This window comes from Anguilla anguilla, chromosome 4, assembly GCF_013347855.1.
Source record: "Anguilla anguilla isolate fAngAng1 chromosome 4, fAngAng1.pri, whole genome shotgun sequence".
Classification (NCBI taxonomy): domain Eukaryota; kingdom Metazoa; phylum Chordata; class Actinopteri; order Anguilliformes; family Anguillidae; genus Anguilla; species Anguilla anguilla.
In genome coordinates, this window is record NC_049204.1 from 47,799,436 (window position 1) to 47,815,227 (window position 15,792).

The following is a 15,792-nucleotide window of genomic DNA, read 5'->3' on the forward strand; positions in this document are numbered from 1 at the left end:
AATTCTCCCACTTGTGCCTACTGTGACATCTGACTTTACATTGTTAAATTACGTATTGACTGCTATTTGCCAGTGGCCCTGATGACTTAGTATCAGAGCTACACAAAACATGTGTGTACGCACATATTAACATCACTCTGGATAACAGCCTCTGCTAAATGCATGTAAAACATGTATGTATACTTTTCCAAAACACGGTCCGGTGGATGACAACAACTGCAACAAGGGTAGGCAGAATGTCATGAACCCAATGCAAAGGAACTTTAAAGGCTTTGGCTTTCTCAAAGCTGTGCTTTAATGTCCTGCTAAAGCAGTTTAATGTCAGACTGAAAACAGGCAGTTGCAATAGCCAGTTTAAGAGGGTCAGTTAGGGCGGACTGGAATTCAGGCCTTTGAGTTCTTGAGGGAAATTTGTGTGTGACTGTATATGTTCCTCATTAGGGGAAGCTTAAGATTTGTACCGCAGACCACACATTAAACAAAAAGCAATTGGTAAGAAACAAACTGAGTTCTATGGGATAGTGGTTGATGTGTGTGTGTGTGTGTGTGTGTGTGTGTGAGAGAGAGAGAGAGAGAGAGAGAGAGAGAGAGACCAGTTGTGGCAGATATTTTTGTGGTTTGTACTCATTCGAATTTGAAGTCATTCACCATTAATAAGGTAGGTATGGACTCTCAGAATTGAAGGATGCTGATAAATTGTGCGTGATTCAGGGTTGAAGCTAGACAAGTCCCTTTCTGAAAACAAATCTCACCTTTCACCCATGAAGCCAGTACAAAACCTAACATTATGTTTCTCTTATCTAACTGCCTATATATCATGCTTATATGGCAGAACAGTCAGATTGTATCTGCACTCACCTTCAATGCAACATACATGGCAACATACCACTATTGCCTATCTCAGATCTTCTAGCTGTCATCTTGGTCATTTTGATACTCAATATATTTGGTGTCAATATGGTTTTTCTATCATTATAGCATCCAAACTCAGTGGTAACCTGATTGATGCAGATTTACTCAGTTTGGAAATAAGCAGGGCCTTTAACAATTCAAAAGAAATAAAACAGATTGAACTAAGACTCTGTCTAATGGCAGGAAGGAATTCACCACTGTGCCCGGAGTATAATGTGATTTCCTTCAGATTAACCCCACGTCCAAAATGCTTACAACATCCAAAACCAACACCAGGACCTTGCTCCGCAAGCATTACATCTTGCTGACACTAAGACAGCGGTTTTATACTTCTGTATTTTTTCACTTCTTTTCCTTTTGCACTTCTCTTTCTTGGGTACTTGAAGCATCAAACAGGAGATTTGACACAACGGGCGGTACTTTCCAGTCTGGCTACATAATCACTGCATTCCAGGGTTCTGGAACTAGAGTGAGGTAGTCAGCACTTGTCTCCCAGGCACCAGGAGATGGGTCACATATTCCATTAGCTCCACACCAGACTGGACCTTATCTGTGCGATCATACAGACCAAGTTCTGCTTCCTTCTCACTGCCTCACTGCTTTTGAAACACAAAAAACACAACAGTAAACACCTTGGGCTGATGGGAATTTCCATTGCTTTAAACCCGCAGTGTTAACAGTTTATTTTTAGATACTATTTGCTCCCAGCAATTGGTTTTGTATTGTCTTCAGTAAATAGGTAACATGCTGATGCATTACTGCATTTTGTGTGTATGAGCAGAGCAGAGTATGAAATTAATTTCTGAATAAACAGCATTGTCGAAAACATGTTAATGGAGGTTAGCCACACAAGAGAACAAGGAGAGTGCTGTCTAAATTTTCCATTTTACAATTGACTGCTAGGTTTTTCCTAATGTGAGAGGGAAAATTTGCCAAGATACAGGAGTTAACCCCCTTCCCATTGCAGCAGAGATGGAAATTGTGCATCTATGCTGGGAAATGCATGAAGATCCACATGCAGGACAGTAATATACAGCAAGTGCAAAACGTTTTCTAAATATGTTATTTTATTGTAAGGTAATGCAAGGTTGTGGTGAACGATAAAATTGTACCAAGATTTAAATTTTTAAAGCAACTCAAGCCATTGCTTTCCAACTACATTCTTTCTTTCTTGAAGGTGTTTGCATGTCACACATTTTATAGACATGTTTCAGACCTCACAGTTCTGAAGTTCGAAAGTTTGGCTGCTTTGGAATGTGTTATTTCATATGAATGTACAGCAAATAGCTGAGATCGGAGGTGAGCGTTTGCCTATTAAGGCTTCATCAGCATGTCACATGACATGAGATTAACTCTGTGTGTCAGGCGTGCTGTCAAGGTGATCAGCTGATCGGCATTTCTGCTTACAGGCTTCTAACCTTTCAGCTTCTCCAGACTTCAGTCAATACAAAACACAAGTTCTCAGCCCTTCAGCTAGCCCAGTTTTTTTTTTGACAAAGGAAACTTGAACAGACTTGAAACAACAGCAGATGTTTTTGAGCGTCGATTATGCTTACCTTTCATGACATGAGAGCCCGGCCAAATCCATAACATAACTAATACCATGGTATATAACTTTTGGTTTCTTTCTGAAATGAAGATCATAGAGATAAAAAGTATTTCTCATACAGCACTTTTACGGGTAAGAACTGCACATCTCTTGTGAAGAGCGCTCATGTTTGCTGCGTTCCCTGGGCTAAGGCAGGTCAGGGCACAGATCAGCCACTTCTGGCTGGGTGAAGGTGTGGAACGGCACTCTGTGGAGAACATGTGCATCAAACAGGCCAGGACACAATGCTGGCCATTCAGAGGAGCCCAGCCTCAAAGGCAAATAAATCCCCATTTAAAAAAGGCCCTGCCGGTCTCAAGACTTGATCTGGAAAATATTCTGGAAAACAGGATGCTTCAGAAACATATCTGCTGTCCCGAGGGGAAGGAAGCTTCTCAGGAAACAAGAAAATAAAGATACAAATCCCATCTTTATATATCAGCACAACAGTAGGCAGAAGAGGTGGGTGTACGTGTTAAGTGGCAGCAATGTGTGAGCAACATTATGAGTATGTATGTGTAGTGTACTTTGCCTGTTAATTAAAATTTCCTCATTGATCATGTTAGTGCATATTAGCAACCAGATGCCACAGGATTCACCCCCTAACCCGAACCATCTTTATCTATCAGCACAACAGTAGGAAGAAGGCAGGTGCATGTGTTAATTGGCAGCAAAGTGTGAGCTACAGTATGAATATGTATGTGTAGTGTACTTTGTCTTTTAATGAACTTTTCCTCATTGTGCATATTAGCAACACATAACCAGATGTCACAAAATTCCCTCCCCCCTCACCTCAAGAGAGCAGATTTTAATCAGCCTGTCCCCTGTGGCGCCCCATCTTCTGTGCACCCCATTGTGAGCAGAGAGAAGGGCACGACTGGGCTCCACGATATCTGTTCCAGATATATTGTATTGTGAGAAGGCTAGGCGTAATAAGCTATACCATTATAAACTATACCTTTTTGGTCATTTTTGAATTATTGTCTTGATTTGTTGATTTATTGCCATTTGGTTGTTTTCTATGAACATGTCTATGATTATTTTGATACTGTTGATTCTAAGAAACAAAATGAATCAAATAAATAAATTATTTTTTATTTGATTCCTTTATGATCGGCTCTCTTGGTGTGCACCATTTGCAATGGAAGAATTTGTAAGTCAAGTTAGGACAGAATGAATGAACTGCTGTCCAGGCTTCTTTCACTGTGTAGGCCTGTTTGCAAACCAATGTTGCATTTCAGATAATAGATGTGAAAATGCGGTATAAATTATACCCGAGCAATCAACCCTGTCAACATTTACAACACAGAGAACTGGATTAAAATCGCTTGTGTTCAAGACCTAAAACCATTAGCATTCGGCTGCTGAACTTGGATTCTGTAGCTAGTCATACCTGTTAAAGCCAGATGAAATGAAAAAAGTAAATGATAAGGGAAATAAAATAGCGTGCCATTCAGAAAAGAAAAAAATATGGGGGAGTATGGATTTAATGAAGTGACTGCAGTCGAGGACCTAATTACATTCGATATTGAGTTCATAATGGAAAAACACACAAAATAACAACAAAAAAAAAACTATGAAGACTCCAAATCTGCTCCCTTAGGGCAACAAGCAATAAACAATTTTTTCAGTTTCAGTCTGAATGGAGGTGGGCTGTATGGAAAAATGTTTCTTGGCTTTATGAAGCCAGAATGCATCAGCCTACTGGTGTGCAAGGGGCCTTAAATGACTTATAATCACAAACACACGTACGGGAACCGTTGGACACAGAGACAGTGTATCCAGCCATGTTTGAGGTCCCTCAGTGATATGCTAGGAAGTGAACTGTGTCACGGCATTTCGGACATCTGTAACGGGCAGCTGCATTGTGTCAGGCGATCCAAAACCCAGATCAAAAATACTTCCAGTGTACTACCGAACACCGGTTCAAATGAACTAGAACTTTTAAAAAAGAAAAGCTGATACCATCCCTCAGGCTGTTTGATCAAAATCTATGTGAGGCACAAAATGGCACAGTGACTCAACCAAAATGACACCGTGCTTGGCTCCTTGGCTTTTCTTGTAATACATGTGACACAACCTCTCTAACAAACAGCATAATTTGAGCTGCGGGACCAGATAGCCTCCAGCAGCTATCGCCAATGACAGGCAAGATTCACACTGCAGATTGAGCTGGCATACCACAGGGAGCACCTGGCTGTCTGAATGCTAGGGAACCTTGTGATTGGTCTAGACAGTGAGCGACAGCATTACACCCAGTTTCCATTTGCAGAAAATATGATGTTGAAAAGGAGTCAGCCCAGGTTGTGTCACATTGAACAGTAAAAAATTCAGTCTTAAATAGACCACTGCTGGACCCATAAAAATGCACCGGTATAATATTTTACTATGCACCTTTAAGACTGGGAAACCATCCTCTCATTACCACTGATACTAATATTGATTCGTATAAACATAGAAGAGGGATGTCCAGCTTTAGAATAAATGCATTCATGCAATTAGGTATATTTTTCATCAGTGGGTTCTGACAAAGATAAATATCATGCTTAAAACATTAAACTTTAACAGAGAGAAAAAATAGCAAACAGATTAAAATAAAAATCTATTGACATGTTTAAAAAAGGGGTTATCACAGAACAGTGCGATAAATCATCTATGAGGGCACTTTCACATTTTTATATACTGTATATAGTACAAGACAAAAGTATTAGGCCACCTGTGTGTGTGTGTTTTTTTTAAACCTTAGGTAGAGATCAATTCTGTTAATATATGCACATTTACTGAATAGCAAACCAAAGCATAAACAATGTTTTTCTATTTCTACCACAAGAACACAAAAAGATGAGTTTTTCTTCAAAAATAATCTTAGACATGACTTTCCTCACAACAGCCTCCATTGGCTAGACTAGCAGATAAACCAGTTATTGGAAGGTAAACCGATTATCTATCCAATCATTTTGGAAAGTGGAAGATGGAGGGGTAGTTAAATTGACAGAAATCTTATCTACGTTGGTTTTCTTTAAAACCACCGCTAGCCTAATATCTTTGGAATAGTGTATGTAAAATAGATACTAAAGTTGCAGGAAATGTGGCAAAGAAGAGTTAGACTTAAATGTGTGGGGCAAAGTAAACATATTGTGGCAAGAAGGTTATTTCCAGTGAGAAATTGCAAAGAAACTTAAGATTTCCAGGTGCAGTGTTCAGTACACACTCAGAAGGGCCCAACTGACAGGCAGTAATGTTCACAGGAAAAGACCAGGAAGAAGAAGGGTAACATCAGTGGCAGAAGACACATCTCTTGTGACGTCTAGCAAAATAAGACATCATGAATCTGCACAACAACTAAAGGAAGAACTCAATCCAGCTAGAAACCAGTGTCCCTGACTACAGTGACACGGAAACTACAATCAGCTGGTCTAAAAGGATGTGTATCTGCAAAAAAGCCCTTGCTACATGTTGTTAAAAAGAACACTCCCATGGGCTAAGAACCATCAACACTGGACCAAAAGTTTGAATTATCTGGAACCAAAAAGCAAGTTTATGTTCAACCAATTAAATAAATGCCCTTAAATTAATGGAATTCTTTTGAGCATAACGTATACGGCCACCTAATACTTTTGGTCTGTACTATATATATATATATATACACACACACACACATATAATAAAAAGGCTGACTAGCTTTTTTCTCTTTTGAACAATGGCTTTGTGCTTGCATTCTGAGCTGGCCTGGCTTCAGCAGTAAATGGAACTTTCTTTCAGTGCAGTGAATGACGAGGTTTCCAGAGGTTTGACAGCTAGCTCTGGGAACAAAACAGAGAAGCAGAGAAAGAGTAAAATAAAAAAAAACTGGAAAAAGTGATGGCTGAACATTTTCTCACTCAGCTGAGCATCACGTGAAGAGCAGGGGAACGATGACTAGGTCGGGGGGAAATGGGAGAGAGGCCGTTGGCCGTTTGTTGTTTTGCTACAGCTGAAATATCGCTCGTCCATCCCAAAAAAAAAAAAAGACCCAAAATGGCTGCAGTTAGTAGGAGAATGCTGAACTGCAGTTTTTCAGGCTCACCGCCGTCAAACCGCCATTCTGGGTCCGCTGCCTGTTTATCTGGAGACAGCCAGGGCAGATACCGCCGCAACCTGATGCACACACTCAGCACAGCAGTATCACAGGAATTCGGCCAGGAACAAACTAGCGATATGTGAATGGTCACACTCAAGAAGGAGGCCACCACATCAACACACAGTTTTTTTTTTGTTTTTGTTTTTTTTTCCGTTTTTTCTTCTATTATTATCTTATGTATTTTGGTAATATGTATTTGCTTGTTGTTTACTTCTTTAGGCATACTATGAGTATGTGTGTGATATATATGCATATACATGTAACAGTATTTAACTGAAAAGAATAGCTACTAAGTAAGGAACGGGGAGGAATAAGAGAGGTAGATGAGTTAGATAGCAGGGGGAGGAGAGAGTAGAGAAGGGGGAAGATGATAGAGGGATAAAAAGGAAAAATGAATAAATAAGTGTAAAAAAATAATACTAATAAAAAATCATGAATATAAATGGGAAAGGTACACAGAGGGGGAGGAGAAGGGGAGGAGGGGAGAGATAAGAGAGGGAGAAAGGGGGAAAAAGAATACAATGGAAGAAATAAAAGTTTAGTTTAGTTGTTTTTGCAACATTATTTTTATATGTATTTATGTATGTATGTATTTTTTGTATATATATGTTTGTGCATTTAGAATAAAAAAAAAAATAAAAAAATAAATAAATAAATAAATAAAATAAAAAATAAAAAAAAACACAGTCAGGCCAATACAAATGAATTAATTAAAAAATATAAACACTCCCTAATTTAGTTCATTTTTGTTTCATATACTCTCCAAAATAATAAATGCTCAGCATACTGTAAGAATCACGCTGCGATTTGAAATTTGTTTTTTTTAAAAAGGACAGTGCGCAGTGGAGTGGATCTGTATTCACTTTGCCAGTTGCATTTTGAGATGTATAGAATATGAAAGAGTAGCTGCTCTTTGAAGGGGGCATGAGGAAAAGGAATCACAAAAAATGCACCTGGCATCCTCTGAAGAGCGAGGCACGGAATTTGAGTTTCAGTGTCTGGAGAGGGCAGGATGGGCAGGCTGCTCTTGTGGAAATGCAGACAGAAGTGGACAAGCAGCAATATGCCCCGCGAGAGCTCGGAACAATAAAACATCTTCTTTTTTTTCTTGTCAATGTGAACAATGAATGTGATCTGGCACAAGACTGGTGCGTGTACACTGCATCGGTTTTATTACATTCACAAGAGATTCACTGGTGTATTTAATCTCATCCCATTGGTATGCAGAAGCATTTTATATGAGAAAACTAGGAAGTCGAAATCAAAAGTTTATCTCAAATATGTGTAGCACTCATTCTGTGACAAAGCCCCCATCAGTATTGATGACAAGTCAGAAAAAAGCATCAAGTTTTAGTTTTTTCAACACTTGAACTGACAAGACTATTCATGTATTGGCTGCTCTCCCTGTACGAAAAAAAAAAACACAGCTGATTTTGTCATCGTTCACTCAGTTCTGGAAAGTGATGCAGCTGCAAGCAATGAAGAACTAGCATTGTGCCAAGCATTGTGTCAGAAAAAAGGTAGGATAAAGAAGAAAAATAAAAAGACAATCTTGAAATAATAATAATAATAATAATAATAGTGTCTGTCACACCCTGAGCATCAAAAGAAAAAAAGGCTGAAATTTCAGTTGGCTATGGGCCCCTACACAAGCAGCTTCAATGGCTTCTGCAAAAAATAAAAAAAAATAATAGGAATAAATAATGTGTACACCAGTACAAGTGTATTGGTTTCTCCTCAATCCGTTTCATCCCTGAATAATAAGATGGTATATGCGCCGGCTTTAAAGAGTGATTTATTCTGGCTATCTCCTGCTGGCAGTCGTCCAGGAGCGGCCCTGTCGTTTCTGATTGGATGCCTCATTTTGATAGTTCGTGAAGAGGAAGAATGGAGAGTGACGGCATCTCTCTCAAGAGTGTGATGGCACCATGGATTCAGTATTTGGGATGTTAGTTGTTAGTTTCCGGTGGTGCGGAAACCTCATTGCGCACAGTATGATGTCCAGTGTTATTTCAACTCTCAACAGATGGCATTTGGTCCCACATTTCAAAGCGAGACCAAATGTTATAGTTGTTATAGTTAGAGTTGAATTAACAATGGACGTTTTACTGTGAATGAAGAGAATCTTGCAGCATTTGCATTTTTTCTGTTCTCTTTCACCAAAGACAAAACAAACCATACTGGAAATGGGGAAATATTTAATTTTATAATACTTTACCTTGTTTTAACATTGGAACATTGATTTAATGAAGCACTGAAAGCACCGTTTCTGGTACTTTGTTGAAAATATGAAAAATACAATAAAACTGAACTGCAATGCAGCTAAATAAAAATCAAACACTATTTTCCACACTGTTCTCAATCCAGTAAAGCAGCCTTGCAATAGAATATTTAACAACTACCCATTTAAACTTGTACTGTATAACTGATTCAGAAAACACAAAGCCTTATTTACTGCATGTGCCCATTGGGTTTAACTGCTTTAAAGTACATGAATAATAGATATGCTTTTGTCTGGGTGCGTTTGGGCAAGAAGCATGTGATGCATGGGCCAACAGACCATGAACAGTAATGTGATAGAAACAATAACACATACAGGATGTTGGCTTATGTAAAACAGCCACTATCCCAGAAAGATATTTGGCATTATATGATATTTCATAAAATATATGTTATAATATCCAATATTGGTCAAAATAATTAGAACCTCATTGTTATTTAGCATGAGAGTCTTTGCCTGGACTCTTTTTATGTCTGAACTTCAACAAAAGCAGGAAATATCAAGATGACTACTGATGTTAAACTGAGGCCAAAACTACTTCTGGCTGTTTGTGATCACACATTTTCCGGAAGATTTGAGCACATTTTTTAGTTCAGTAATGTGTAGCATATGTGCTGAAAGTGGCTTTATGGAAAAGAAAATAATGGCACTGTAAAACTCTCATTTGCAAGTAATATTTAAAACCCAATAAAATATAGATTCTAATATGTGTTCTCACATATTTCCCACAGTATCGTATAATTTAATAAAGTGGGTAGGGCACAGATTTCCATTGCCTATAAATGAGCCGCGTGATTATGTGGTCTTTGCGAGCCAAACACAAACTGATAATTTGCTATAAGGTTCCGCCCTTTTCCACCTAGTATGACTTAGGAAAGTAATTTTCCATGTTGTTAGAAAATATTCTGTTGGTTAGCATTAGCATTTTGTATTACAGTAACAATGCATTAATTCTTTTTAAGTGCTCTTTTTGAGTGTTTTGTGTGTGCTGTGGAGTTGCTACCTCACTTGCTTTTTGGGGGCTCAGGCCTGGTTTCCTACCCAACAGTTCTTTGTAGAAAGCACTCTACAAAATACATTGATTTGATTTGATTTGATTTGAAAAGAAGACATAAATCCTTGTGTCTTGTGGTTTTAATGTCAGACGTTTCCAGGTAGTTAAGCTACAGAGCTCCTGGAGTCCAAGCCTTCTTCTCCAGTGTGGGATTGGTACAGTGGGTTGCTGAAGGACAGCTTGGAATTTCTCATGTCCAGGCCCTGAAGTGGAACACACACACACACACACGCACGCACACACACACACAGACACACACACACACACACACACACACACACACACACACACACACACACACAGAGCACAAAAACCTCTATAACGACTCGCGGACGTCTCCAGCGGCACTCTGACCTGCCTAAACAAACTCTGCTCACCTTGAGCTTCAGAAGCAGACATAATATTGAGTGACACGCTAGAGCTATGCTACGTGTGTGGTTGCTACAGTGTCATGAGTATGACATAGGCTGACCCTAAAATCTCCTCTGCAGGGGTGTATCATGCACATTACCAAATATCACAATTTCCTCTTTGTAATGGACAACTTAATCACCAGAAATACAGTAATTATCACAAGTGTACATTTGTTTGTGTAGAGTTGAAGTGATTGAACAGAATTAATGCAGTTATCAAATGAGGATTAGTTAATAACATAACAAAACAACATAACATAATGTTAAGGCTAGTTACATAATATACATTTAAAAACATGAAAGTATAAAATTGTTCTGATGAAGTCAAAGTATTTGCTCAATATGACGACTCAGCATGTGTAATATATCCATGAAAAGGAAAACCCAGGGAAAAATAGGGAAGTTTGATACATGTTTGATGCAGTATTTGGAGTCCTTTCACATTAACAGAATAGCATCTGTCACCAACTGAATATTCAGCCCAAGGCAAACTGCGTCCTACCCCCCAGCAGAACACTGTTAGCATGGTCCCTACCTCCATCTCAGTCTTCCAGGGGTACACACTGATAGAAGTCCCAGGCACCTTTTCAATGGAAGGGAACTGAATTAATAGAAGGGAAAGAATGGTTGTTACTGGACTTGCCGATGATTCTCCTGCTACTCAAGCTCTGCAGTCAGTATTGTCTCATTATGCAAAGCAGATCTAGGCTAATTTGAATGATTGCGCTTTTGTCTCAGAAAACTTTGTTTAAGGCATTGAACAAGGAGGAAGGCCATGGTCTGGACTCTCAAGTAAGTCACCATTGTTAGGAAACATTACCAAAGCAGTATTTTAATTTGCTCAAACATTTTTTTTTTTTAGACACTTCGAATTCCGTTATCCTGAGCGGATTAAAGAAGTGGTTTAACCCTGTGCTAATATGAGTCAAAACACAATGAATGCTGCTGAAACATTAACAGCATTAATGGCAGACCCACTAAGCCTTTTATTTCCTGAATTCTCGTTTTGTTTTTGCTGGTATGTGACTTCATCGGCGGCACCTGTAATAATCCATATGCACCCACGTCTGTGTGCATCCAGCCGAACAGGACGTGGTGATGTAATCATCATTAGCTCTCCTCGGGCACCGCCTGAGACCGCGCTTCTCCATGAATGCGGAGGCTATTCATTCTGCTGTCAGAGCGCTGGTCACATTTCCACCGGGAGACCAGGATCCATGCACGCATGGCAGACAGACGTCTCGTGCGTTAAATTCCTCCGTCTACGCCCCACACGTAAACAGGCACGCCTTGCGGAGGTCAGTATCTCCCGTCGGCTACGTGTCGGCCCCGCCTCCCAGTCACCCGCTTTATTACAGCACACAATTCAATATAGGCCCCGTACAGACTGCATCTCCGGATCGTATCTGTTACGACTTCCCTGAAACAGCAATTCTGTCTTTTTACTTATAATTCCATCTGCCACTGACCCCCGCAATCCCCCTCCATGGTCTGTGGTTATCTGACTATTCAATGGATTTCTCTGGAAGTCTGGACGTGCTAAACCAGGACTTTAGCACTGAAAAAGGAGAATGTTTACATCTTTCTAAGGAGAAAGCAAATGAGAATGACTTTCTGAACGTGAACGGCACTTGAATTTAAGCAATCTGCTAGTTAAGATTAGTCCCATGGCCTCCTTTGTCAGATAACTGTAATTGCAACTCTTGTCAGGAGATGGTCTATTGCAATGCTGAGGACAGTAAAACTGAAGACACAGCCATGTTGTGCTTTAGCCTTATCAGTACCACAGCATTACAGGGAGGTAACATATACTTTCTTCTTGTGCTAAGTGTGAGAGGGAAGAAAACAGGCTTGGCTTTCATGCCATTGAAATCAATAACTTCCGACACATGGGGACTATGAAAGTGTTACAAATGGGAAACAGACAGTAGTGTTTTCATCAGGAAACGTCATGCGCTATTAAACTGGCGAAACAGAGAAGAGAGAAAACTTGCCCCTGCTCTCTGGTCAAAGAGGTCAAACACTGGATTATCCATCACTCCACAGTTCATTTCCTCGGACTTCCTGCACAACCCAGAAAACAAACACAAGCGTGTTATGGCACTCTAAATGACAACTGTTATCTCTGTCTGTTTATTCTAAATTAATGGCCTATTGTTTAAATAATAATCTAATAATTTTAAGTATTATTAGCGTTACATATTCACACCTATCCCTACCACTATTATCATCACTGCATTTATGAACTTACGCTGAAGAGCATTTTCTTCTGAACACAGCGAAGACAGCAACGACCATTCCCAGGACCAAGAACACTAGCCCAGCCCCCAGGCCAATGTACGGAGATTCTGATAGGGTCAAACACATGCGTTACTGCATCCTGCAGCAAACAGTTCAGCACACAGCATACAGCCTTGGACTTAATTCAGCACAACAGAGGATGCACGGTTCAGCAAACATGGGGTACTGGGTCACACACATGGGGCCGACAGACTAAATTCAATTTCGAATGGAGATTTGAAACCTCAAAACTCAGTTTAGCCCAAGACTAAGCTTAATCTGTGTCTGTGAAACCTGTTTTGTTCTTTTTGTTTGTTTTTATTGATGAGAGGATCATTAATTTCATTGCAGTTCACTGTAACTGAACTCAGCTAATGGGGCTCTCCAGTTTCACAGACTGCTGCATTGCAGCAGACATCTGTGGAGCTGTTTTGTGTGCTGCTCCTCAGACTGTGAGAGGTAAGAGGTGATAGACGGCAGGTTTACCAGGTCTCTTACCCTGTCCTATGTCTCCAGGCCCTGGGGGAGGGACAGGGGGTGATGGCTTCTCTTTCAAGTGACAGCGATTGCCTCTCCAGCCCGGGACACAGCTAGGAGGAGAAAGGACATGGTTCACAGATGATTACTAACCCCTGAGACACAAAAAAAAATAAAACTTGTTTGCATGTTTAACTTTTGCATAATCTCTTTCTGCACTGTCTAATCTGGGTGGACATTTTGGCAATCATAAAGGTAAATCGGCTAACAGTCATTCCAGCTATGGCCAAAATACTCATATATATTAAAGACTCTACAGATGCTATTAACGATATGGTCAATACTGAATACATCAGTACTTTCAAGCACATTGTCATGGAGTAGTTCCTGCTATCACAGAAACTAGCTGACAGACTTTCACAAATTTCAACCAGATAAACAAGAATACGTAACTACAGAAAAATTAATTCATGAGTGACGCATAGAGATAGATTGACTGACAGGCTGATCTTGATAAAAAAAGAAGAACAGTAGAAACTCTGATGCGATGTAGAGAGAGATATAGAGACAGCATATCAGCCAGCCGGCCAGCCAGCCAGCAGCACAGAACGCATCGCTGCATTCCGTACTCGGCGATGATGCAGAGTCCACGCTGACACCGTATATCAAAACGGTGAGAGAGGATTCTGCCTTTGTCATGCAACAGTTAATTAAAGACGCGACTAGTGCTGGGTGCCTGCGCCATTATGTCTGCAGGCATCAAACAACATGGAACCGCAAGACAGCGGAGATAATTAAAGTGGGTGTTTTCTGTTTGTCTGACACAGACCACTGGGTGAATGGGGAAGCCATGGGGAATCAACTTCTTAAAACCAAACCGCACCAGGTCTAACGTAAAACACAGTGCACGTGTTCAGGGGATATCCGAGTTCCTTCATTATTCATCATGTAAAACAGGCCATATGGAGTGGTATGGGCCAGGACTCAAACAACATTTGTTTGTAACTCTGACCATAAAACAATTGTACAACTAAATGCAACAGTCTCCAAAATGGAGTTTTGCTTGTTTGTTTCCATTAGGAAAAGGGGATTTTTGATTTTAAAGCTGGAGACAGGTGTCGGGTGAATCTAAGCTGTAAACAGTGTGGGCTTGTAATCCCCTGCCTGCTGAGAGACAGAGACAGAGGAGCATGAGGTAAAAGCTGAGACTGACACCTCCACATAGAGGTTCCTTTGACAGTTGCATGGCACAGCCAGTTACGTAACTCTCCAGGGGACACCGGGGCTACCAACAGCGTCTCCTCAGCCAACAGCAGAGAAATATCACCGCCCAAGTGTCCCGCTCGTTTCTCAAACGCGCATTTTTAAATCTCCCCTCCGCTCGCCTTGAGGGATACATTCTGCATTTCCATGTGACATTCAAATGGCATTGTGGGAATGGGTAATACAGGTGAGGCAGCCCTGCATCAATCTCGCCGCCTTGGCGGACAGGTCCCGCGTGCTGATTGCTTTGCTGCGCTCGCTGGCCGGGGAGAGTAAAACTTATCCGGCCATGTTTTACAACTGCCACGAGCCTCGCGGCCCTGTTCCTTGGCAACGTTTCCTCGCGACGCTCGGACAAACGGGCGCTAAATCTGAGCTGCGCGTTATCGTGAAAACCTGAAAAACGATTCCCTCTAATCCAAGCAGCCACTATGTTAGCTAACAGTCACCAGCATCCATAAATGTCAGCAACATCAATAACGCGTGTATGGCAGGTGCACTTGCCAGCAGTTATTTGCATAAAACACCCATATCTACAGTATCTTAGGCAAGTAAAAATTCCACCCCTGGCTGCAGGAAATATATGCAGCAGATGACTAGACGAAGCAACTCGTCTCGGAAGCATCAGCCGTCCCACGTCCAGCAGCTCCTCGTACAGCCCTCAGCAGCGAGCCACACGTGCGGTTTGGAGTGTGTGGCAGAGCGCACAGCTCGCAGAACCGCTCACGCACGGGGTCACATAAGCCGGCAGGAACTGGGGGGATTAGCGCAGTCTGGCGTCCAGACTGCGGTCTCCCAGCTACCCGCCTGGGGGAGGAGCGGCGGCGTCTGCGAGGACCCGTGGGAAAGGGAGGAAGAGTGCACGGAGCGGTTCGTGCGGCGAGATCAGCTCTCAGGTTCTCCCGCGGTCCGCGAAGCGCGACTTTTCTGAAGAGGAAGTGCCGCACGCCGATGTGAGTCCCGTGTTCCGGCTACAGCCGCGGTCCTCAGAGGCCGACGCACACGACCCGCCCTCCAAGAATCCCAGCGTGAACGCGATCGCCCTCCGTCTTCGATTCGGTACCCCTGTGGAACATTCTGGCACTCGTGAAGACAAAAACATGAGGGGAACACCCACCAGGCACCAGACCGAGCAAGTTTCCAACTGCCCTAGGTTATGAGTATATCAGCGTACTTAAACCCATAAATACCTATACTGGATTGTGAGAGGAAATGGATGACAGAGTATTGGACTGACTTTGGCAGACCATGGTTAAATAATAAACAGCTACATTTTTTCCACAGCCTCTGGATTTGGCTGGGTGAAGCAGCTGCCAGTCAGAGAGAAAAGGGCTGCACATTTCTGGCGGGACGGACGAGCGCTCTGGGCCTGCTCTGGCTGCTTCACCTCTCCCCTCACGCCGC

At 41.5% G+C, this 15,792-nt stretch overlaps 1 protein-coding gene across 2 annotated transcripts in view; it reads right to left on the reverse strand.

The window, feature by feature from the left end:
- Nucleotides 1-8,801: 8,801 nt before the first annotated feature.
- Nucleotides 8,802-15,792, reverse strand: part of malrd1 (MAM and LDL receptor class A domain containing 1) — an 80,620-nt gene continuing 73,629 nt past the window's right edge. The window contains exons 39-43 of one of the 2 annotated variants that reach the window (XM_035412855.1): nt 13,147-13,238; nt 12,620-12,716; nt 12,363-12,432; nt 10,904-10,969; nt 8,802-10,158 (exon numbers count right to left, since the gene is read on the reverse strand). In XM_035412855.1, coding sequence (XP_035268746.1) covers nt 10,060-10,158; nt 10,904-10,969; nt 12,363-12,432; nt 12,620-12,716; nt 13,147-13,238 — 424 coding nt within the window. In that variant the 3' untranslated portion in view covers nt 8,802-10,059. Of the gene's footprint in view, nt 10,159-10,903; nt 10,970-12,362; nt 12,433-12,619; nt 12,717-13,134; nt 13,239-15,792 lie in introns of both variants that reach the window. The other variant, XM_035412854.1, reaches the window with a different exon arrangement.